This window comes from Thermobia domestica, chromosome 15 (genome assembly GCF_964235325.1).
Source record: "Thermobia domestica chromosome 15, izTheDome1.hap1.1, whole genome shotgun sequence".
Taxonomy (NCBI): Eukaryota; Metazoa; Arthropoda; class Insecta; order Zygentoma; family Lepismatidae; genus Thermobia; species Thermobia domestica.
In genome coordinates, this window is record NC_137468.1 from 140717673 (window position 1) to 140742028 (window position 24356).

At 36.3% G+C, this 24356-nt stretch overlaps 1 protein-coding gene across 1 annotated transcript in view; it reads right to left on the bottom strand.

The window, feature by feature from the left end:
• Nucleotides 1-21803, bottom strand: part of Epac (Exchange protein directly activated by cAMP) — a 1466091-nt gene extending 1444288 nt beyond the window's left edge. The window contains exon 1 of the mRNA XM_081740195.1: nucleotides 21252-21803. Coding sequence (XP_081596321.1) covers nucleotides 21252-21286 — 35 coding nt within the window. The 5' untranslated portion in view covers nucleotides 21287-21803. The remainder of the gene's footprint in view (nucleotides 1-21251) is intronic.
• Nucleotides 21804-24356: the final 2553 nt, after the last annotated feature.

Genomic DNA, 24356 nt, shown 5'->3' on the forward strand with positions numbered 1-24356 from the left:
CTCATCAAATTGATTAGCTACTTCCCAATGAGAAAGAGACGTGAAACTTCACATAAAGGTACCCTATAACGACTTGCTTTAAGATTTTAGATATTTAGTTTTAAAATAACACAGAAGAAGCATGATATAGTTACCGGCACGTAGCATGCCTGCTGAAGGTCACAAGTGCTGGCCGAGGCGAGTTTCCACTTTATTCTGTTGCAGGGTTGGCAGGATAGTTAGCTACTTTGCACTGCAGAATGTACGTTGCAGTGTCTCAGAGTTATGAGGTATGCGTATGTGTATAAAACACAACCACAATATTCTAACAAATACGCGAAAATATTGTCACTCTCATACTGGAATTATGTTCATGTTACACAGTATTGATTAATGTGGGGACGTCAAATTTTAGTTATTATCTGCCCAAAACAGATGTTCGTTACGACAAATTGACGCTATTGTTCGTGTTAAACTAAAGATATGCAGTGTTATTTATTTCAAATCATGTTATTTTTCTGAATAGTTGTAATTATGCATTTTCTCAGATTAAAATAAAAAAGGATTATAAAATATAAATGTCATCATTTTGAATGAAATGATTCATTTCGGTCTCAAAATAAATTTTAAGACAGAAATACACGCACACACGTCAATTTTTATTTATTTTTTATTATTTCTACTATAAGGATTCTTTTCTATCTGTTATTAATCCCTCTGTGACTGACTGAACTTGTTATTGGATGCTGAAATAATTTTGTAGGGCTGGCAGTACTGCCGGTTATTGGAAAGCTGATTGACGGTAGGATCGTTGTTTGAAATTCGTCTGCTTTTGTAGTGACCTTGAGTTGCCATGCTACGTGGCGGTCACTATACTTTTTAACCCTCCTATGTTCTCTTTCTTTCCACGAAAATCTTTTACAATCTGTTGAAATTCAATTGGATAATAATTCTAAATGAGATTTTCCGATTAGACAAATCGTCGAAATTATCTTTTGGTTTAGCAACTGTTAGGGGAAATTGCTACTTAAAGGGAAATTGTTAATTGTTACTTACCTAATAACTCAATTTCACTAAAAAGTGGCGCTTACCACTGTCTTTTCCCGAGCTGCTCATATTATCTGTTAAGACGTCAGGAAAAACTACTCTTTATAATTCACAGTAGGTCGCAAAGCTGAAAAGCATTGCTTCTCTCAAAAATGCAAACTTTGCAGATGCCGACCGCTTTTAAATTGCAGTTACATGTATCTTGTTCGCTCCAACTTAGCATACATAAAAATTCACATTTTAAAAGTATCATATAGATATTATTTCGTCGGTATCGAAAAACTTTAATCAACTATTAGAATTAAATATCTTTACATCTTTTTTTATCCCCAAATTCAAGGTGTAGACCCTTAGTACACGGATATATTCCGAACAGTATCGGCCCTACAGAGTATTGGTCGTATACCTTTTCGACCGTATAACTGTTTTCCCCTATATATCTGCAAGAAAATGATTATTACTTAACACTGTGTGATTATAAGGTGTTACTATTATTATTATTATTATTATTATTTAGATCGTATGCAGGTAAATCCTTTCGATCCTATACTGTTTTTGGTACTACACATGTAACCCATTTTTTACACAGACTAGCCTTTGGTCAGCTGAGGGCCTCACCCCCAGACCCCTGCGTTTGGTCGACTCACAACTAGTGATGGGTAAATTCTCGGGAAGATATTTATCGGGAATATTCCCTGGGAAGATTCTCAAAATGGGAATTTTTCCTGGAATTTACGTAAAACCACAAAGAAAATTGCTTTCTATTACTATATTATGATTTTAGAGTTAAATTCGTTTTTTATCACAGTACCTACGTATATTATTACAGTTGTCTCCAGATGATTCTTCAAAATGTATGTTCTGAACGGTACTATGTTATTTTATTAATATTTTATTATATTTAAAGAATACACATAAATGTATATTTACTTACAATATATTCTATGAAAGTAAATATGTGGGAAAAAATAGTATAGTAAGTCCACATATTTTTACACCGCTAAACAGTTTAAATTTATAAGTAAGTGGATTTTCTGAACTTGACTCTACTTCTGATATAAACATATTAAATTTTTAAATGTTATAAATAAATTAGATTGAGTAACTGCCAAAAGATACATGTCTCACCAATTTATCAACTTTTGCGCATACATATTTATGTTCACAAAATTTGCAAGATACTGACTTATCTTTATAATTTAGCACGTAACATTGCCACACACGACCTTTCTTCCTACCTATTTCTCGAAATTTCATGCGTTCATTCACATGTAAGAGGAGTCCGGGTACCTCTTCAGAAATCCGAGTCAGAGACAGGAGACAAACCGACGTCTATTACTAACGGTGCATCGGGGTGTATTAATAGTACTTCATATCTATTTCTACATAACTATTACATTACTCTACAAGCTGGTTCCTTTTCATCATTTGTAAATTAGTACTTTGCTACTTTTTAGTGCAAATGGAAATGGAACTAATAAATCATATGATTAGTTATATAAAGTACAGTCAACGAATTTTATTTTTTTTCACCTCGAAATTATTTAACGCCTAGAAGTAAATCATAATAAATGAAAACAAAGTAATTAGTCATACGGTTCTTATAATTTGGAAGATAAAATAAAGAAATGGAAATAAATTCCTTCCCGGGAATTTATATGCCAGGGGAAAAAACCCGCGAACATTCCCATTTTTTATTTTCCTTTCCACCGGGAATATTCCCACTGCCCATCATTACCCACGACTCGCATCGCATATGAATCATCATTTGCTTCAAGAGTGAATTTCATGGATTTGCTCTTAATATTTCCTGAGCTTAAGAGTGTGAACCTAAAGTAAATTAGTCTATTTTGGCAACAATAATGTATATTTTATTTTATTAACGACGACATGTCCATAAAGAACAACTATCGAAGTAAAAACATTGTAGTTGAATATACTTATAACAGCCTGTAATTTCCATTATACATACCCATTTTAGTTCAGTGAACGACCTCACACATCTTAAACCCAGAATTCTAGCCAGTTTCAAGTATATTTTCCTATTTCAGCAACGTAAAAGATAATATTTTGCACCCCAAGAAGACGCCCAATTAAATAACATGAAGATTTTTCATTTCCCCTCTAGACTCCCGAAAAACTAAGAATATTCAGTTTTGGCAAATTTCCTGTGTGTTCATTCCCCTCCATTAGAACCCCTAAAAATTAAAAAAAAAAATCACTTTTGGCAATTTTTTTGCAGGCTAGTCCCGAAAACCTACAATCATGCCGAATTTTAACTTTCCAGTCAACCGGAAGCATCCGTTATTCTGTCAGTGAATGAGTTCATGTTATTTCAAGAATTAAAAAGAGTTGTCTAATAATTACGGTTTTTACAGCGGCTTACGTCACTGTGAGTTACCAAACTCTAATTGCTACAACAACGTAAGAATCACAACACACATACATATTATGATATTTATTAGCATGACGCAATGTGGGCCTTGTCAGATATATTCTTCATAATATTGTAAGATTGAAATATCAGTACGTACGTTACGCCACACGATAACTCTTGAAGGAAAACTTTTTCTTTAAAAGAAAAATCTGTTTCTTACAGTGATAGAGAGATTATCTCGGCCAAGTTCGATCTCTTTTACATCTTCTCGGGTAATGACGACTTCAACGTCCTGAATCGTTTAAAATCCGTCATTCACTAGTTTGTACGCAACCCGTACAGCTTTAAAGCATTGTTGGTTGCCTATGATAAAAGGTTAAGTAGGCTTTCTTACAAGTAGAAAAGTTAATCAGCCTTTACTTTCGCTAGATCCTTCAGATTATCATTACCAGACTTTATTTTAACTATTGTGCAACACATATCACGAACCATTCTCAAGACCGTTTCGTAATTAATACGGTTATTATTTAAATTTGCACATATTCTTTCCATTACTATTACAATAACGTAATCTCATCAAAATGTAAATCTTTTATCTTGAAAAGTTAAACCCTAATATGAAGACAACAAACTGCTTCCTTCATCTTTTATATGTTAGTTAAATGGTGATTGCTCTTAATCTTTGATACGCATCTGTCATCGTAATTTCCACCCTGATTCTCCAATAGTTTCTAATATTTTCAACAACATGGGTTGAATCTTCCATTTTTCAATTGGAAGAAAGCGACTAGCTAAATCCCCATTTGAAGACAAGCCACTTCACTTGGACAAGTTCATCTCTGTTCTATCGCGATTTACTCTAACGCATTTCATGAAATAGGCCCTCGACAATTTTCGAGAGATGAAAACTATTTAAGTCTCTATTTTGACAGAAAATAGTTTAAAAATGATTTTTGATAGAGTTATTTGTGAAAGCTCAGTAAAACTGAAGCCACCTTAGCCCTTGGTTCGATCCCCGCCCGCGAGAATTTGTAATGGGCAATGTCGTGTCAATGCGTTTTCTCGCGGTTCTCTCGTTTCCTCCCACATTCCCATTCCACCAATTATTCCATAATCACATTTTTCATCTTTTATCATTCGTCTCTTTAGCTAAAGGGCATAACCGTAGAATGTAAAAATAGAAATTTTATTTTGTCTGAATCCGCGTTGCTGTTTCTGCTGATCTAGTATCTAGCAGGCGCGCCTTCGGTGCACGGGAACTTGGATTCGATTCTCGGTGGAAGAGTCTTGAAATTTGAACGCATTAGTGTGGTTCGGATTTCGCCTTAAAATTATACGATCTGTCTCATATGGCCTTGGTGTTGAAAAGGGATGGTAAACTTCAATCACTTAACTAATTTAATCCATATTATCGAGTTTTCAGAGCCACAAATTGGAAAACTTTATATATGCGAAACATTTTCACTAATGTTATCAGCAATCTTAGAAAGAAAAGTACTTAAGCTGTAAAGAATCAAGTAATCATAAGTATTTTTTTTTAAAATAAAAATCCCGAGAAATTCTACAATATTGTTATCGTTTAACGATATGCCCAAAGATCATACGACATATACAAGGTGGTTACAAAAAATTGTCACAAACTTTGGGAAATAATAAAAAAAAAAGTTCATGTAGACTTATGATCGGAAGTGCATAGTTTCGTAGTTACACGGTGCCGAATACATGGAAAAAGGCCCATAGTTCCACTATTATAGGATAGATCATATTCGGGTCAAAACATTACTGAGAAACCAGTATATGAACTATTCATCTTTCAGAACCTCCAGTACTTGTACAATCATTTTTAGAAAGGATATTTGGGAGTACTTGGTCACTCTTCACCTACATCTCTAAAAAGTTGGTCTGCAAGTACTGGAGCATTCTTAAACATGGATATTTGGATAGTTTACATACCAGTTCCTCGGTGATGTCTTGACCCGACTACGATAGGTCCCATAGTAGTTGAGCTATGAACGTTTAAACTTCACTTCTTTCACATTTTCGGCATCCTATAACTTAGAAACTATTCACTTTTGAGCACAGGTCCATATAAACTTTTTTTTCTTATTTTGATGAGAGGAATCTGATAACAAAATATTCTTATTTTGAAACACTCTGTATAAAACAATAGATCGTTTCGAGCTGAACAAATTTATATTCAGGAGTGTGAAACCTCATACGTAGCTTCAAGAAAATGAAGAAAAAAGTAATGTTAGAACCAAACCACTTACTGAGGTTAAACTAACACTACAACACCTTCAAAAGCTCTTCGTTATGACACAAGCAGGACATAAGTAATGCGATATGAACAGCCTAAAATTATTAATCACTGTTACATTCTAATTCCTGTTTAACTAAAATACTGCACAAACAAAAGACATACACTACCGTCCAAAAGTATTTGAGCACCTGCATATGTCGGTGTAAAGTCAAAATAAAGCAACAAAGACATACAGTCCGACGCAAATCATCGCCTCAATGTTATTGCCACCAAAATATTGTCCACATCATTGGTGTCGCCTCATTATTATTCTTAAAGACAATAAATAGAACGTTCTTTGCATTTAGACGTTTGTCGCAATTTCGTTTTTTTTTTTTTTCTTCACTAGAGACTGTTCCTTGGGCTGTGCATTTTCAGTTGGTTGTATCAGTTTTATATTTACGTAAGCCCATAAATTACATTTGCTTTATTTATCTTGTCACATGTGACTAGAAAACGTACATCCTAACTATATATAAAACTACATGAGCTGACAAATTATTGAGCACTTCCTGTAGGGCTACAATGATTAAATTTGGCATGATTGTAGCTTTCCGGAACTAACAAACAGGAAAATTGTCAAAAGTGAATATTTTTAATTTTTAGAGGGTCTAAAGAGGGAATGAAAAATTTCCCTATCTTATTTAAATGGACCTTTTTTTGGACTTATAATCTCATGTTTTAGGTACTTAGAATTGGAATAGAAACTTGAAATTCGTTACGCTTACACATTTTCGTGAGCACTATCTAAGTAAATCAGTAGAAGTAAAAAATTCAGAACTTACAGTGGTTTTATAGGGAACTGAAAAATCTTTCCCATGTTATTTATATGGGACACCTTTTACACCCTCGAGTTATTGAGCACTTCCTGCAGGGCTACAATGATTAAATTTGACATGATTATAGCTTTTCGGGACAAACCCACAGGAAAATTGCCAAAAGGGAATATTTTTAATTTTTAAAGGGTCTAAAGAGGGGATGAAGAATTTCCCCATGTTATTTAAATGAGACTTTTTCTGGACCTATAACCTCATGTTTTAGTTACTTAGATTGGAATAGAAACTTGAAATTCGGTATGCTTGTACGTTTTTGTTAGCTTTACCTAAGTGAATCATCGCAAATGAAAATTTCTAACCGTAAAGTGGTTTTATGGGGAACTGAAAAATCTTTCCAATGTTATTTATATGGGACGTCTTCTATACCCCAAAATGTTTAGGCACTTCCGGCAAGATTAGAATGATGAAATTTGGCATGATTGTAGCCTTCCAGAACTAACCGACAGAAAAATTGCCAAAAGTAAAAAATTCCAACTTTAGAGTGGTTTTATAGCGAACTGAAAAATCTTTCCCATGTTATTTATATGGGACACCTTTTACACCCTCAAATTATTGAGCACTTCCTGCAGGGCTACAATGATTAAATTTGACATGATTATAGCTTTTCGGGACAAACCCACAGGAAAATTGCCAAAAGTGAATATTTTTAATTTTTAGGGGGTCTAAAGAGGGGATATAGAATTTCCCCATGTTATTTAAATGAGACTTTTTCTGGACCTATAATCTCATGTTTTAGGTACTTAGAATTGGAATAAAAATTTCAAATTCGGTATGCTTGTACGTTTTCGTTAGCTTTACCTAAGTGAATCATCAGAAATGAAAATTTGCAACCGTAGATTAGTTTTAAGGGGAACTGAAAAATCTTTCCAATGTTATTTATATGGGACGTCTTCTATACCCCAAAATGTTTAGGCACTTCCGGCAAGATCAGAATGATGAAATTTGGCATGATTGTAGCCTTCCAGGACTAACCGACAGAAAAATTGCCAAAAGTAAAAAAAATCCAACTTTAGAGTGGTTTTATAGGGAACTGAAAAATCTTTCCATGTTATTTATATGGGACATCTTTACAGCCCCAAATTATTGAGCACTTCCTGTAGGGCTAAAATGATTAAATTTGACATGATTGTGGCTTTTCGGGACAAACCCACAGAAAAATGCCAGAAGTGAATATTTTTAATATTTAGGGGTTCTAAGGAGGGAATGAAGAATTTCCCCATGTTATTTAAATGGACCTTTTTTGACGTATAATCTCATGTTTTAGGTACTTTGTATTGGAATAAAAGCTTGAAATTCGGTATGCTTCTACGTTTTCGTTAGCTTTACCTAAGTGAATCATCAGAAATGAAAATTTGCAACCGTAGATTGGTTTTATGGAGATCTGAAAAAATCTTTCGCATGTTATTTATGTGGGACGTCTTCTACACCCTAAAATGTTTAGGCACTTCCGGTATGATTAGAATGATGAAATTTGGCATGATTGTAGCCTTTGAGAACTAACCGTGAAAAAATTGCCAAAAGTGAATATTTTTAATTTTTCAGGGGTCGAAAGGGGATGAAGAAATTCCTATGCTATTTAAATGGGCGTTTTCTTGGGATACAAAATCTTATCTGTCAGATAGCTGAGATAGGAAAAAAAAGAAAGTCGGTAGAATTCCGCTCCGCTGCAGCTGCCTTTGTCCCCACTTTGAACTCGTATTGCATACACGCCCTTTGACGCTCTGTGGAGGTCTCATTCACTCTGTTCTTACGCAAGTTCACAATATAACTGAACTACCATAACCAGGTAGTATGCTGCACATACGCAGAACAACAGCTGACCTTCGTCTTATCCTCATTCGCATTCAACTCACGGTGGGAGGTCCAATTGAACACAGACCTTCACAAAAGCGACAGAACTTTCTTGCTTACCTTTATAAATTAACAGAAATAAAAAATTCCAACTTTGGTGGGGTTTATTTATATGAACTACTTTTATATCTCAAAATTATTGGGCAATTTCTTTAGGATTACAATGACTAAATGTGGCATGTCAAAGGAAAATTGCCAGAAGTGAATATTTTTAGTTTTTAGGGGATTTTTGAAACGGTTATTACGGAACGTGTTTGTTACAGTTGCTTTATATGTTGTATTCTTGTTGATCTCTTGTTAAAATGCACGGTTATTGTTACCTTAAGTTATCATTATAGTGGTTGCTGTTAATTGTTTAATTTTATTTAATGTTATTTGTTTTAAACAGTTGTGCACTACATATCAAATCAGTACCTCCGATAATTGTAATCGTTCCGAGGACAAGAACCTGCGCTCCTTACACAGCGCATCATTCGCATATGAGCATGAATCTCCTTGACATTCCTGGAAACATCTGTACAGGTTCATTACAGACAAAAGTTATAGACGCCGTGATAAAAATTGGCAAATGATACTATAAAAGGGAGATTTTTTCGATTATTTTTTCAATATCTCGGACCGTTTGCAAGATTTGAGCCTACTTCCATTTGAAGTTTCTAATTCATGTATGATAAGTGTATTCTTTCTTCTTGCATTCAGTATGTAATAAGCAAAGAAATTACATACAAAATTAATTACAATGTCAGTTATAGATGGTGTTCAATGGGCAAAACACTGCAAAAATAAAAGTTCGTCTTAGACTGCAGAAATGGTTATCGTTCCTTTTCAATTATTTGGGCATAAAACAAACGTCTGAGACATTTACAACCCCAACATACAACGATGTGGTGTTGCAATGCATAATGCTTAGGATATGATGCTCTTTTTTTTTTTTTTTTTTTAATTTCAACACTTCCAGTGTACCCGTAAAAATGTAATAAAGAAATAACAACTATACCCAGGGAACAACACCATTGGACTTTCATTTCGGAGTATGATACATGTCTGCTGCAAAAATTCCTTTTCACTTATACTTGATAGTAACATAAGAGTCTACGCAAAAAGAAATCCCTTTAAGCTTCTTTATGGAGAATGCTTGGTGCCTGTGCAAATACAAATCATATTGAACTTCATTTTCACACTACGATACGAACCTTCCCAGACATAAATACCACTTACGTTCCACTTTTTTTAGTATACGAAAGACATGACGAAGCAAAAGCTTTTATTCAAAGGAGTATGCGTGTAGCAGGATACTACAGGGGTGGTGTGGAAATACTACAAAGTTACAAGAAAAAGAATCGACCTTTGTCTTACAAAAATGCAAGACTTATGGTCGAACAAAAATCCCATATTTCTTTTTTGAAAATTATAAATAAGAAAAAAAAACCCTGAAAATGAGAATCCAACATCATCATTCATTATACAAATCAATAAATTGTGGTTGACAAAACAAAGGTTGCTATAAAAAAATAAATTGTGAGTTATTAAGCAGAGTATTAAGGAGCAAAGGATGATAAATATGAGATCTTGGGATGTTGGGCCGATGTAAGGAAACATTAAGAATAAATGCACGAACATATGAGATGCGAGGCCGTAGGCCGAGCAAATACGGGGGTCTGGGGGCGAAGCCCCCAGCTGGCCAAAGGCTAGTCAATATTATAAAGTTTCATTTTATTTAACAGAATGTGAAAAACAAAGGAATATTTCGAAGAAAGTAGAGGAATTACCAGCAGTCTTCATAAATCCCGCAAAAGTATTCGAGAAATTTCAAAACTGTACAAGATCAAGTCAAGTATCAAGTGTGCACAACCTCATCAAGAAATTTAAGACTCAAGGCACAACATCCAACAACCGTCTTTCAGACAGAACCCCAGATTAGAAGGTTTTAACATAGTGCTGAAGAGCAAACGCAACAAACGCTTGACTGCATCCGAAATAGCAGGAGATGTCAATATGGGCTGCAGTAAACCTGTGAGTGTGACTACAGTTAAAACAAGGTTACTGGATGCTGGTCTGAATGAAAGCATAGCAGTATCGAAACTACTCCTCAAGACAAACAATGGAGGCTCAATTGGGCAATGTAACATTAAAAAATTGGACAATTGTTGACTAGAAAAAGGTCCTCTCGAGCGACGAATCAGAATTTGAAGTGTTTGGATTCTAAAGGAGAGTATTTTCCGCCGTCGGCCTGATGAGAGAGCATTTGAACCATGCGCTGCCCCTTCATTCAAGCAATGGCGGAGATTCTATGATGACGGTTTCGCAGTGAGAGATAATGTACGAATACAGGGAATACTAAATAAAAAAAATATTATAAGGACATATTGAAAAATCATTTTGTTCCTTCTGGCAGGGGTGTAACCAAGGGGGGCCATCGAGGCCAGGCCCCCAAAATGGTTTCCTGCTCCCCCAAAATGACCAGCTTTTAAAACATCATAGTAAAATTATCTCGCTTCATTCATTTAAAAGTAACAAAGTTTATTGACAATTAATAATTTACGGTAAATAGTATGGAGAAATATTGTTTTTCCATACCGATCGAAAAATAGTATAGTATCTCTTCCTTATACCGATCGAAAAATAGGATATTTTTGTGACAGCAGATTACACAATTTACTGCGTTTTAACAAGGTACTACAAATACAGCTATAAAACTGATTTGTAAGTACAGTATATATTTATATGCTTTAATAAGTGTTTTAAAAGACATAGAGGATGGAAAATTTGGTGAAAAACAATGTTTTTATTCAATTTGGATTTCATTCGCTCTCTCGTTTATTTCTACTCAGTGTAATAAAATAACTATGTTTTTTTTTTAAGTCACGAATAATAAATAAATATTTTTGTCAGGAAACCGTAAAGAAATTAAGTGAAATTTCAAAGAAAATCAATCTTGTGTAAATAGGTTCTGTATACAAGGTCTTAAATTTAAATATAAAGGTAACCAAGAAAAGTTTTGTTGCTTTTTCACCCACCGCCTTCGAACATCGATATGTCACCTAACCTGGAAGATCAAAAATAGTCCCCATCAGCATCGACGACCTTCTGAAAATGTTCTGGAAGGCCATGGAATCCATCGCGGTAGAACTTGGTGGGCCGTGAAACGAAGAAAGTATCAGGTGCATTTTGGACTTTTACTAGGGATTTGAACTGGCGTTCTCTAAGGTGATTGTCCAAAGAATGGAACAGGTGATAATAGGACGGTGCAATACCCGGGGAATATAGTGGTTGCAATATTGTTTCCCATCCAAGGCGAAAAATGGTGTTCTGAGTCATCCTAGTCACGTGGGACTTAGCGTTGTCCCGTAAAGGAGGGCCCATTTGCAATTCAGAAGTGATGACTCCAGAGTTTTGAGTTTTTGTTGAGCACAGCTCAACTGCTGACACTACACAGTTGCATTGATACTCTGACCAGCTGGTAGCAGTTCCCGATGCACGATACACCAAACACATAGAAGGACCTTCTTATGGTACAGTGCTGGTTTCGGCTGTTTTGAAATCGGTTCATGAAATGCTAACCAATGATGGCGGCACCGTGGAGCTTCGTATAGGACACACTTTTTATCACATGTCAACGCCCTCTCCAGAAATGGCTCCGAAACAGTGAATGGAAACAGGCGACTGCCGCGTTGCCTTCTGGCCCGGAGTCAAAATATGAGAGACCCATCGACCAAACTTGTAGTGCTTCACAAGTTGATGGATGTGCTGCGGAATGGTTTCTCCACACACTGAATTGTAGTCCCAGTTCCTCTTCGTACATGTGTTTGTCTTCTGGCACGTGGTGTTTTCTGGTGTTTCGTCGTCGTCCTTAAACTTGTTAAACCATCGCTGCAATGTCCGCGTCGTCACGACACTCTCACCAAAGGCCTGGCATATCTTCTGTCCCGCTACAGCGGCGTTTGACCTCCATTTGAACTCGTTCAGCATACATGCTCTTATGACGCTCTGTGGATGTTCCATGTTCCCTCTGTCTTTACGCAAGTTCACGGTGTGCCTGAATTGCCACAACCAGGTAGTATGTTGCATATACCCACACCAACAACTGACGTTCGCCTTATCTCCACTCGCATTCAAGTCACGGTGTGAGGTCCAATTGAACACAGACCTCCACGAAAAGGGACAGAACTTTCTTGGTTACCTTTATAGTTATGCACAAAAGTATAGCGTTTGGTCCAGGATAGTAGTTCTTGTTTAAGCATAATAAAAACTATCTTGAATATAATTTATGGATAATAATAATACTAATAAAATAATAATAATAATAATAATAATAATAATAATAATAATAATACAAAGAAGAAGAAGCTAAAATAGAGTTTTTAGTTTTCCAGAAGGAAACCAAAATTTTCCTTTCTTTCAGGCCTGAAAAACACTAGTAGCAACACACTTTTTTTGCTTTGTACATTGTAGCTGCCCCCCTTCAAAAACGACGGGCCCCCCTACACAAACCTGCTGGCTACACCCCTGCCTTCTGGAATCCGTCTAATTGGATTTATCTTTCAACGACCATAAACACACATCCAAGCTATGCAAGCAGTTCTTGGAGGCACAAGAACAACAAAATATCTTAAAATAGAGTTTTTAGTTTTCCAGAAGGAAACCAAAATTTTCCTTTCTTTCAGGCCTGAAAAACACTAGTAGCAACACACTTTTTTTGCTTTGTACATAGTAGCTGACCCCCTTCAAAAACGACGGGCCCCCCTACACAAACCTGCTGGCTACACCCCTGCCTTCTGGAATCCGTCTAATTGGATTTATCTTTCAACGACCATAAACACACATCCAAGCTATGCAAGCAGTTCTTGGAGGCACAAGAACAACAAAATATCTTAAAAGTCATGACATTGCCCCCACAGTTTCAAGACTTGGACCCCATAGAGCTGCTGTGAGATGAACTGGACAGACAGATACGGAAACGTTGCCCTACATCAAAGAAAATTTATTGCGAATAATACAAGACCAATGGAACAAAATAACTATATCCATATTAGAAAACTCAACTGCACGTTTACTCAAAATTTGTCAGGTTGTAATGAAAAGCAAAGGTGGACATACTGATGAATCAAAAATATGAACGTTTGACCGTAGATTGGTGTATCATACTTTACGTACTGAAAACGTATATTTTCTAAAGGTATGGCAATGTTTCATTTAATCTAACTCAATCAAAAACATTGTTTTCGGGATGTTTAAATACTTTTGGATGGTAGTGTATATGAAACGGTAGATAGCATCAAGAGGAACATAGTAATATGCTTGAGGCTTATCTATAGTTTTCCAGAAAATTTTTAAAAAACGAACGATTGTGGTGCTAAAAACTATTTTGTCCGTTGCCGATAGTAACTAACGGCTTTTTATTTTGCTGGAAGAAATTATTTATTTATGCACCATAAAAAATACAATATTAATTTGCAGACTGTTTTATTCTAAATCTGACACACACACACACACACACACACACACACACACACACACTTCTTTGTGCAATAAATCAGAAGCAAGAAGAATTATTTTAAAAAGAAACAAATTCACATTTTCATATTTACATACGAGAAAAATATTTGAAAAGCGAGATACTCATAAATGAAGCAATGAGCGAAAATATTATATATATATCCCTGGAATAATTTAATTTTCTCTTTTATATTGGTTCTTCTCTCTGTGCATGTGATAGATTTCCCTTCCAGCAATTTTACCCATAAAATCATTTTAAACCTTTCTATAAGCTTTTCGTCGTCAAAGAGTTCATTAATATGTAATGGTTGTTCCAAACATCCCGTATCGTACAAGTATTAATGACACTCAAATTCAGCAATAAAAAAAAAAAAAAAAATCTCAATGATGTATGTAACAAAAAGTAACACACCTCGAGGGTTGAATATTTTACATATATGAATTTATAATTAATCCTTTTTAAATGGTTTAATTTGATTTTACTGAGAGCCTTGTATAATGTGAGGGTAGATCAGTTAATTAGTTGTTACGAACAGATTAATTATTCTACAGTTCACTCTAATGAGCAAAGTTTATTGATTGCTTCTGCACAAGAAAACAATAAATTATTTTGGATGTTAAAAGAAAGAAATATACAACATAAATCAATTCTTCACATTTGTGATTGTATCATGTCTGGACGCTCATTGCTTCACTAAAGAAGCCAGGATTAGTTAGTGCTAGAAAGCAAAGCTCAAATTCTCAACAGACTCTGTTGACCAAATCCGACTAAGTTGAACCACCCTAACAATAGTAACGCATTACATATCTAATAAAAATGTTATTGCCTTTGTTTCAAATACTACAGGCCCACAAAAGGAATTAAGTACGTTCAGTGATGCAGTGGAAAATACGCTCGCAACAGTTGAAACTCTATGATCTGTTAAAAGAGCAATAATGCCAGTACAATGTTAATGTTATCAAGTCCCTAGCATACAATAGCGGGAATGCGAAAAGATGTTCCCAAATTGAAGGCCGTAGAAACAGAATTGCCAACTAAGTTTCAAGCAGTGTGTCTTCCATACATATTTTTGGAGGAAACTGCTCCTCCCCCCCCCCTCCTGGTGCTCTGCCAGTCTATGCAGATGAACATGAAATGCCATCCAACGCTGAAAACAATACCAGGAACCGGATATGGATTGAATTCGGCAGGTTGTACCTTCGCTACACTAAAAGATACTCTCCGAGGATAAAGTGAAAAATCTAGCAGAAATCAAAAATATTAACTTCTACCCATCATGGTGTCGGATTGAGAACATGAAAAAATAAGCATCTCAGATGGAATCACGTGTTGAAGATACTTGGGATACTGAAAACATGTGGAGGATTTGTGGATACATATTTGCCAGCGCCACGATAAGCAAATTTTTCCACTGGATACAATGCCAGAGTTGTTGCGTTTGGTATCACAAATACTGTATAGGTCCTAGTAATAAGATGTAATTTGTGTGCGGAAGATGTTAAGTTACCAAGAGTTACAGCTTGTGTGGAAGATTTTGACTTAACCAAAGTTACACACAAAGTATTGTGTGAAAGATGATGTTACTAAGTGCGCATTGAGACAACACCAAGTTGTGCCTTCAATTCTCTACATCTAATGTAATATTAATGGAATATTTTTGCTTCATCCTGTGTACATATATATTTGTACTTGAAGCTTCAAAGTTCAAGAAGTTGCTGTAAGTTTCTAGTACATACGTAAATTAGAAGTCTACTGCAAATTCCTCGAAGCCAACACACTTCACTCCCAATGACTATCTGCAGTATCCCACTACATAAGCAGATAACGAAAACTCTTTATCAAAATAGGGAACACATGCGCAGACCTCATTGTTCATAAGGTGACATGATGTTATGGAAAGCGCCTCTCCAATCTAACTTCGGATTTGAAACCTACTTAGTAAAAAATTAACAATAAACTTATTTCTTACCTTACACGGACAAAACTTACATCGCAAGCAACGAAAACTGTCCAAGTTTCCCATACATTAATCACAGTTCTTTAATGTGTGCCCCCTTGGTCACATGACATGTTCACACGGTAATCAAATTCCAGACTCGGTGCAGCGCGCTTGGTGTAATGGTTTGCAGTACATGAGTTTTTTTCGAAGAACACGGGCATAAAGTTCCTCGAGGAACACAGGCAATGGCGGCACGTAATCTCTAAGAAATCCCCAAGGAAATACATCGAATGCTGTTAAATTCGGCGAACGCGGTGTCCAGCGGAGAACGTCCGATCCACCTGGTGAAGAACACAATTGTAAACCTCTTGTGCATTCCTGTAAAACTGGAGGGAGCACCGTCAAGTTGCAGAGCACAATTGTTGTGATAGGTGCTCAGTTGAGGTAACAACTGTTTTTTCTATATGTCTAGAAATGTGTTACCGGTTACAGTATCTTGGAATAAAAATGGGCCATACAATTCCTCGTGGCACACCGCACAGAAAATTTTGACTTTTAAAGAGTTGTGCTGATTCTATATCAGTGTATGTGGTTGCTCGGTTTCCAGAGACGGACATTGCTTCTGATCACGTAGCACTGATATGGAAAGTGGCTTCATGGCAGAAGCTAATTCTTTCTACTAAAATTTTACTCCATTTTGAACTATATTTCTTCACAAAAGTCACGCCTAGTGCAGTCAACCAATCGGATCTTGTGCGGCTTTCCTGTTACAACGCCATCTCAGAAACCGACCGCGCAGTGAGTATGAGAGGCAAATTGCTGGTAGCGCATGAGGAACTTAGATAGTTGCCACTCTTTACGGTGTAAGTTTGTCCCGTGTAAGATAAAAAAATTACCGTTAATTTTCGAAATCGCGCCATATTAAAAATAAAATCTGCTATATTATGTGGGGTAACTGTTTTACTGATGTCCACGTGGTTCGTACTTGGGATAGACAAAAAATATATTTTATGCAAACAGGTTATGAAACATGTGGAATTTTAATTATAGAGTCTTAAAGAGAGATAGTAGAGAGAATTTGAAGATAGTCAAAGTTATATTTGTATGGATTCACTTAGAGGTGATATAATTGTGTAAGAAAGTAGAATACCTTAGCCTTAGTGGAATAAAGATACATATGCATGTGTACAGAACCTGTGAGTCACTGGATTCCACCTGTGAGTGATCGCTAAAACTTCAACAGGGATTTAAGTGACGTTGGTTAATCATAATTGATCTATCAAGTCAACTCTAACATTAAGCTTATTACGATACTAACACTTTTCTACCCGCGGCGAGCAGTCCAAGGCTCGATTCCCGGTGGGGGCACTGGTCGAAAAAAGCTTCTTCAGGCCAGCCATCCTGAATGACTTTTTCCTCATTCACGCCAGGCAAATGCCGGAGTGGTCTATAACTTATAGGTCCCAGGCCGCTTCCATCCTTCCCTTTCCCCGGATAGTTTGCTCGCTGAGGAATGTTATCCCTCATACGTGACGGGCTAAATGCCCATGGATGCTGAGAGCCCAGAAATCTAAATCCTAATTCTCTTCTACCCGCGAATACGTTTCCCAAATTACAAAGTCCAGTTACCTGAAAATGGTCTTGCCAGACCAATTGTTCCATATTAATAGTTATAGCTTATATGCGTCTGAACAAAGACAAGAAACTGGCATGTATAGTGCACAAGAAACTCAAGTCCACTTTTGTTCATCCTTCATACTTTAAAAGAAACTAACATGTTTTAAATTTTTTTCATTAACACAAATATAATAAATCATGTCATTAAATTACGTATTACCTAACCAAAAGAACCCTGGAATGAAAAAATGAGACATTTGTTTTTTAAAAACATAACCTACTTTACTATTAGTAACTGAAATATACATAAGTTATATACCCTATGATGAAAAAAAAAAAATTACTCCCGAGATCTTAGCGATTAATGACTTGGAAATTTTCGGGCAGCTCCAAAAACTGTTAAATCCTAACATTTTCCTATTTCTTGTTTTGTACGATACGGACACAGACACGGACCCAAAAATACAAACACTCCGTACAAAATACGGACGTATGGTAACCCTACTTATAGAGTAGTACAAGAATCAACTAAAAGATTACGGCTCCATATCGAAGTCCCCTATCTAAGTTATTAGTGTGTATCATATACCAAAAACTAAGGTGGAACTAACGGGTAGGATACATTGAGGGGAGGGTCCTTAGCAATTTATAAATAAGAGGTACAGTCTTTGTAGAAAGTAGATTGAAAGCTGTCGTATTAGATAATTGATTTTTAACCATTTGATATTACCGAATTCTTAAATTTTCTGGGAATTCAAAAACGAAAATCGAGCTGTATATATATTTACTTTACTTGACTTAGTACAGTGCAAAACGAACACAACTAATCGAAGATTTGAAAAACAGAAGAAAATATTGTGGACAGGGTTCTAGAACACTGGTGCTCATCCATTGAGTCGTAATAAAGAAAGTAATCAACCTGGCTACTAGCCCGCCTCCACTCGTACTTCGCTCGGCATTACTTTGTGTATTGAGTATTAAGCTTTGACAAGGTAAGGAACCAATTTGGCCACTAACCCACCTTAACCTACGTGGACAGACCAGAGTTCTAGAACTTTCTCAATATTGGTAGTTAAAAGAGGAAGCGGAAGATCGTTAAATATGGAAGAAATATTTCCAGGCCCAAACCTAAACTAAAAAAGAAACATCCTTAATTATTCCCAGAACGTGCCAAAAGGCAGAATAATTAATAACAAACTTTCGACATACGAATTTAATCATCAGAATCAAACGACAATTTCTCCCAGGATTGACCTCCTCTTATGAATGAATGCTTCAATTTCTTTTTAATGATAATTTACATCTGATAATCCTGTTATAGTAAAAGCGCTTCATTTCGAAGGTAGGAAAGCAGGCCCATACCTACGGGATGTTGGGGGCTGGGCCCCTCTAAATCTTTACTGTCTCCCTAAAATGTTTACGGTAGGCTTGCAAACGAACTATAATACGGTGATGAACTATAATATGGTTGAATCGCCCCCTCCTCAACTTATACTGGACCTCTCTACATTTTTGAGCTGGCTACGGGCCTGTAGGAAAGTCCTCTAAAAGTGTCCGAATTCAACGAAATCTTATCAGCGATTAGAAAACAGTTTTAGATCAGTGCCATTCAAGTCATATAACCTGAAATCATAACAATACGGCACGGAAAAGGTCTCATCAAATTCAAAATAAACATGAAATTGTATAATACATGTTAAATGGAAAAATTAGAATTAAGGAGAACAAGTTTCAATGGTAATAGTCCTGATTTTATACTTATAAACTAATCTTTGAATACTACAAAAGGTCATCTGTTTTAGATATCCTGAAAACTAGGCAAACTTTCACGTTCACTGAATCCAGAAAAGTCACAGTATACAGTGAACAAACACACTTAACACTTGTGAATGAATCATTACCTCAACTTTTGTTATATACATAACATTCCTAATCTAGAACTGTTCTAGAAGGCTGCCAATTAAATGGCATTGAAAATCCATTTTTCGGTAACCATAGCACTTTAAAATGACAGTTTCTCTTTAATTAATTAATTAATTTTACTGTTTTTGATTACAGTTCAATGTCTCTTTTTAGGGCAAGGTTCTAGAACACAGGTTCCCCTTCCCATTTAGCTGTAATAAAGACAGAAAACAACGTGCCCTGCGGGGCTCTAACCCGCCTTCACTCGCTAACGCTCGCTCGGAAATACCATATGAATTGAATATTAAACTTTGGTACAGAAAGGAATCAACTTAGCTACTAACCTATAAGGGGGGACCTGTGTTCTAGAACTTAGTATCAAGTCTATATGAGACGGAATCTAATGTATAAAATACATCTGAACTATTAGTCAAGTTTGTATCCGAGGCAAGTTCTTTCCAACGTGAATCGAACTCAGGGAAACGTGTCTTAATCGTTCGGCACGAAAAGATATTTTCCTAAACCCTTTCCAGATGGGCGTGGCATAAAACTACACAAACCTCTAAAACCGTCTCTAAAGCTTTAATCTTATATTAAATTTCTTTAATTGAAACAACAAACCAGTAGAATGATAACATTAAATTTATATGTCAATTTTTTCATGTAGAAATATCATGAAATAATTCGTGAAATGAGAACACGGGACAACCCTGAGAAAACCCACGAACACAATGTTTGCCACAAACTCACATGGCCTAGAATGAACCAGAAGGCAACGTTCTAAAATAGAGATCTCCATCCAGGTCCAACACCAAGAGGCCAAGTTAGGTGAATTTGGCCAAGTAAACTATTTCAAACTATTAACTAACCAAAATACCACTTGCATAAAATTCTTTCTTCCAATAATCTGAATTATAAAATAAGTGGGTGTAGATCCCCCCACAGCCTCAAATGTATATTATTTCTGAATATACGTTGTAAAAAGAAATCTTTCAATGCTAATGGAATTTTGGTTAATTACTAATTTCAAATAACTTATTTTGTCGTAATTCACCCAACTTGCCCTAAAAAAAACAATAACCAGAAACATCAATAACATCAGATAACAATATACCCATTGTGAAGTGTGGTTAAGTAAACAAAGATGGTAATGGACTGTTCAAAGATTGAAGATCAGTACTCTTAGTTTCGGTAACAATATATTTCAACGATAAAGTCCAAAAACTGAAAGAAAAGAAGACAGAAAAGAATAACTAACGAAAAGGAACCAGAACACAGTACATAAAATATGTTTACCTAGTTTTATAAAGTGGGACCTGTGTTCTAGAACCTTCCGAAACCGGAGACATTTCGCACCAGATATGAGCGCTTTACAAGTAGGTCAATGTATCAGTCCTTAGAAATACCACGTGTTTCTTAATAAATAGAAATTATGAGCTCTCTTGTGGCTATATGGTTAGCATACAGGCCTCTGGCGCGGAAGAGCCGGGATCGATCTCGAACAGGTACAGGAGGTTGTGTGGTTCGGATCCCACGCTAAGCTGTAGGTCCAGTAGCATAGCCTCGCTGCTGAAAAGGATGCTAAAACTCATATCCAATACATCCAAATGTGAATTAACTTTCTTTCAATCATTACATTCAAAATATTTCAGTAGATTTTTTAGATTTTTTAAAATGGGCATTTGAGTAGGGATAAAAACATGCCATGTCCACAGTTAGTTGAAACGAAATGAAATTGCGAATACATTCCCATTCTTTCTATTATTTCTCGAAACGTAATAAACTTTGATTTAGAAGTAACGCATGTTCACATCTATTTCCTGAAAGAGGCGAAGTAAAACCCAAACAGCATTTACAAATCAGTTTTCCTCCTGTAAAAGCGTTTCATGCAGACACAATTCACTTACCTTTTGTCGATGCAAACTATCCAGTCAGTTGTCATGGTGACAGGGGTCGGGGGTGTTGCAGGCTGACACCGCCCGACCCCTACACTACTCTTCCGCCTCGTGCCCGCCGTGTTTGAGCTCAACGGAACAACAATAACAATAATGCACGGACTGGTGGTGTTGCCTCCACCGGGTCACAATAACACAACAAAGATGATTCGATGCTTATCGGTCTACATACTCTATCGACGCCCGTAACAAAACACTTCATTGCCCTTTTCGATTCACAACTAGCATTATTACTTTTTAGTTGGCTTGTTTTCTGTCGTTCGTTCTCACGATCACCTCAGCACCCTTTAAACACGCACTAACGATCTGTTTCTTTTCCTTCTTAGCGCTCTGCGTTGCTTTTGTTTTTTCTTTAAAGCGAAAAAACTCGTTTTCCCTTGTAGCGCGAGATCAGAGCGCACGCCTGTCAACTATGCAGCCCTACTTCCAGCTTCGTTTCGCTCCGAACACAACAAACTCTGACATCAAACTGCCGACCACTACCTGTGTGCTCCATGCACTCTGTCTCCCGCCTGTCTGTTAGTTTCCAAAATTACCACTAGAGGCGCTGCGGAACATCACCCAAGAGAACGACTTCACGCTTTTTCCTCTTTATTCTTTTATTTCGTTTAGTAGTACGGCCTGAGTCTCTTTTTACGAGAACCCTTCCTTTTCTGTCACATTACATTTTTTAAAAAATATATCACAATATATTGTCTATTTTAAAAAATAAGGTAAGTGACCATTTTCAAAGTGGCAGAGATCTCAAAACAGATTAACCGAATATTCGCTAAATAACCTTACAATCATTTAACTAAAAATTCTATAATTAATTGTTGGCATTAATAAATCAACAACAATGACTCATTAAAGAATACACTATTGTGATAAATAACAGACGTTTCAAATAAGGATGGCCAGATCCGGATCTTTCTGGATCGGGATATCCGGATCCACTTGGGTCCGGATATCCGGATGTCTGGACATTGGATCCGGATCCGAAAGTCCGGATATTGAATCTAGATCTGAAATTCCGTGTCAGAAAATTCAGCAAAGTTCCGAATCAGCAAAGTTTTCGAAATCATTGACAAAGTGATTTTCAACCCTAGTCTTAAAATAAGATTTTAAGAAACTTGTAGCATGTGATCGTGTGACGGTCTTGCGTTCTCTTCATTCTGTCGATATTTGGTCTTCGTGCCTTAATACGTGACAGTTAGTCCAAATTTGATCGACTAACACTATCGACTTTGGTGAGAGCAATCTCATTGTCAGTTTCGATTCTAGTGGAAACAATCGATCGAGAAAGTAGTAAATCTTTTTTAAAGCTGTCGTCTTGATTGAAGCTTGTCCTTTGTTTTCTGTGACACTAATCAAATACTGGGATGAAACCTTAATCGCAAGCCCAGGTTTCTTCATTAGGCTTAGGCTGCTTCCTTTCCAAATCCTTTCTGAATTTTTGTAGTCACTGAATTACGCCATTTCCTAGTCGTGATGGGCTAGGCCATAGCTAATAGAACAGCCCATAAAATAAAGATCAAATCAGATTAAGGAGCAACTTTCTTTTCTTGCTCTTGATGTGCTTGTTTACTTTCTTTCTATAAAAATACGTTTCTCTGTGACCGTATCAACTAGTATTAAGAATTGTAGTGAAGATAAATTTCTAAATATCAATTAAGATATCAAAATTAATGTATTAATGTATTTGTATGTGTATACAAAATATCATATGCAGCCTCGAGCAGTAACACGTATCTTTATAATTAGTAATCCACCACTACTAAGTCTAAATAGGTTGTATAAGGAGCTTTATCATTCACGCAAGCACATAGGCGAATCCTGAGGGAGGGCGAAGGGTTGTTCGCTCCTACCCCAGCGGCACCATTAACAGTGTACTTTGGTGTAATTTGTGGCAATTTCAGATCATTAAGTAATTTTTCACTGCTAGCATTCTCCAACTGCCCCCCTAAGAGTTCATTCGCCCCGTCCAGGAGTCCGTTCTGGATCCATCCATGCGAAAACATAATATATAACTCATTCAAGAGTACATTTTTTTTAAATTTATTTTAAAAGATTGTCATTTCTCGTGGCTACTTATGCAATTTTCTCCACAGGTATACATGCAATTTCCAATCATTACGCAAATACATTTATATACTTACTAGCCTGCGGCTAGTTGGAGGCTTCGCCACCAGACCCACGTTACTGCTCGGCCTACGGTCTCGCACCACAAAAGCCTCTAATCATACTGAATTTAAAAAGAAATGTTTGGGGGATTCCCCTCAGACCCTCTGATATTTCATTTGATCTGTCTATGGCCTTGCATCTCGTAACCTACAACCATAACGAATCTCACAAGTAACACTTCCGAAGTGTAACATTTCGATTTTGATAAAATTTGGCAGATAGATACTACACATAAAATAAACGAATACGTGTTTTTTATTTTCTGCGGAAAGACGGTTTTAGGAGGCAAAAGCCCCACCCAAAATTTTGAAAGTTGACAACCGAAAGGCAATGTGAATGAAATTGTGCACAGATATTGCAGACGTAAAATGAGGGAATACGGATTTCGTATTTTCCTGGAAAACACCGTTGGGTGGGGCACGGACCCCTCCAAACCTTTGATTACGAACTATCGAAAGTGTTAGTAACAGTATGTCAGATGTGTGTAAAGAACATGAAGAATTTCAACGAAACTTTGTGTATGGACATTACGCAAAAAATAAACGAATACGTTTTTTTTTTTAATTTTCTGCGGAAAAAAGGTTTTAGTTGGCAAAAGCCCCCAACCAAAATTTTGAAAGTTGACACCCGAAAGGCAAGAACAAGTGAATCGAAGTGAATGAAATTTTGCGCAAATATTGTAGACATAAAATGAGGAAATACGGGTCTCGTATTTTCCTGGAAAAAACGGTTAGGTGGGCACGGACCCCTCCAAACCTTTGATCACGAAATATCAAAAGTGCTAGTAACAGTATGTCAGATGTATGTAAAGGACATAAAGAATTGCAACGAAACTTTGTATATGGACAATACGCAAAAAATAAACGAATACAGTTTTTTTTTTCATTTTCTGCG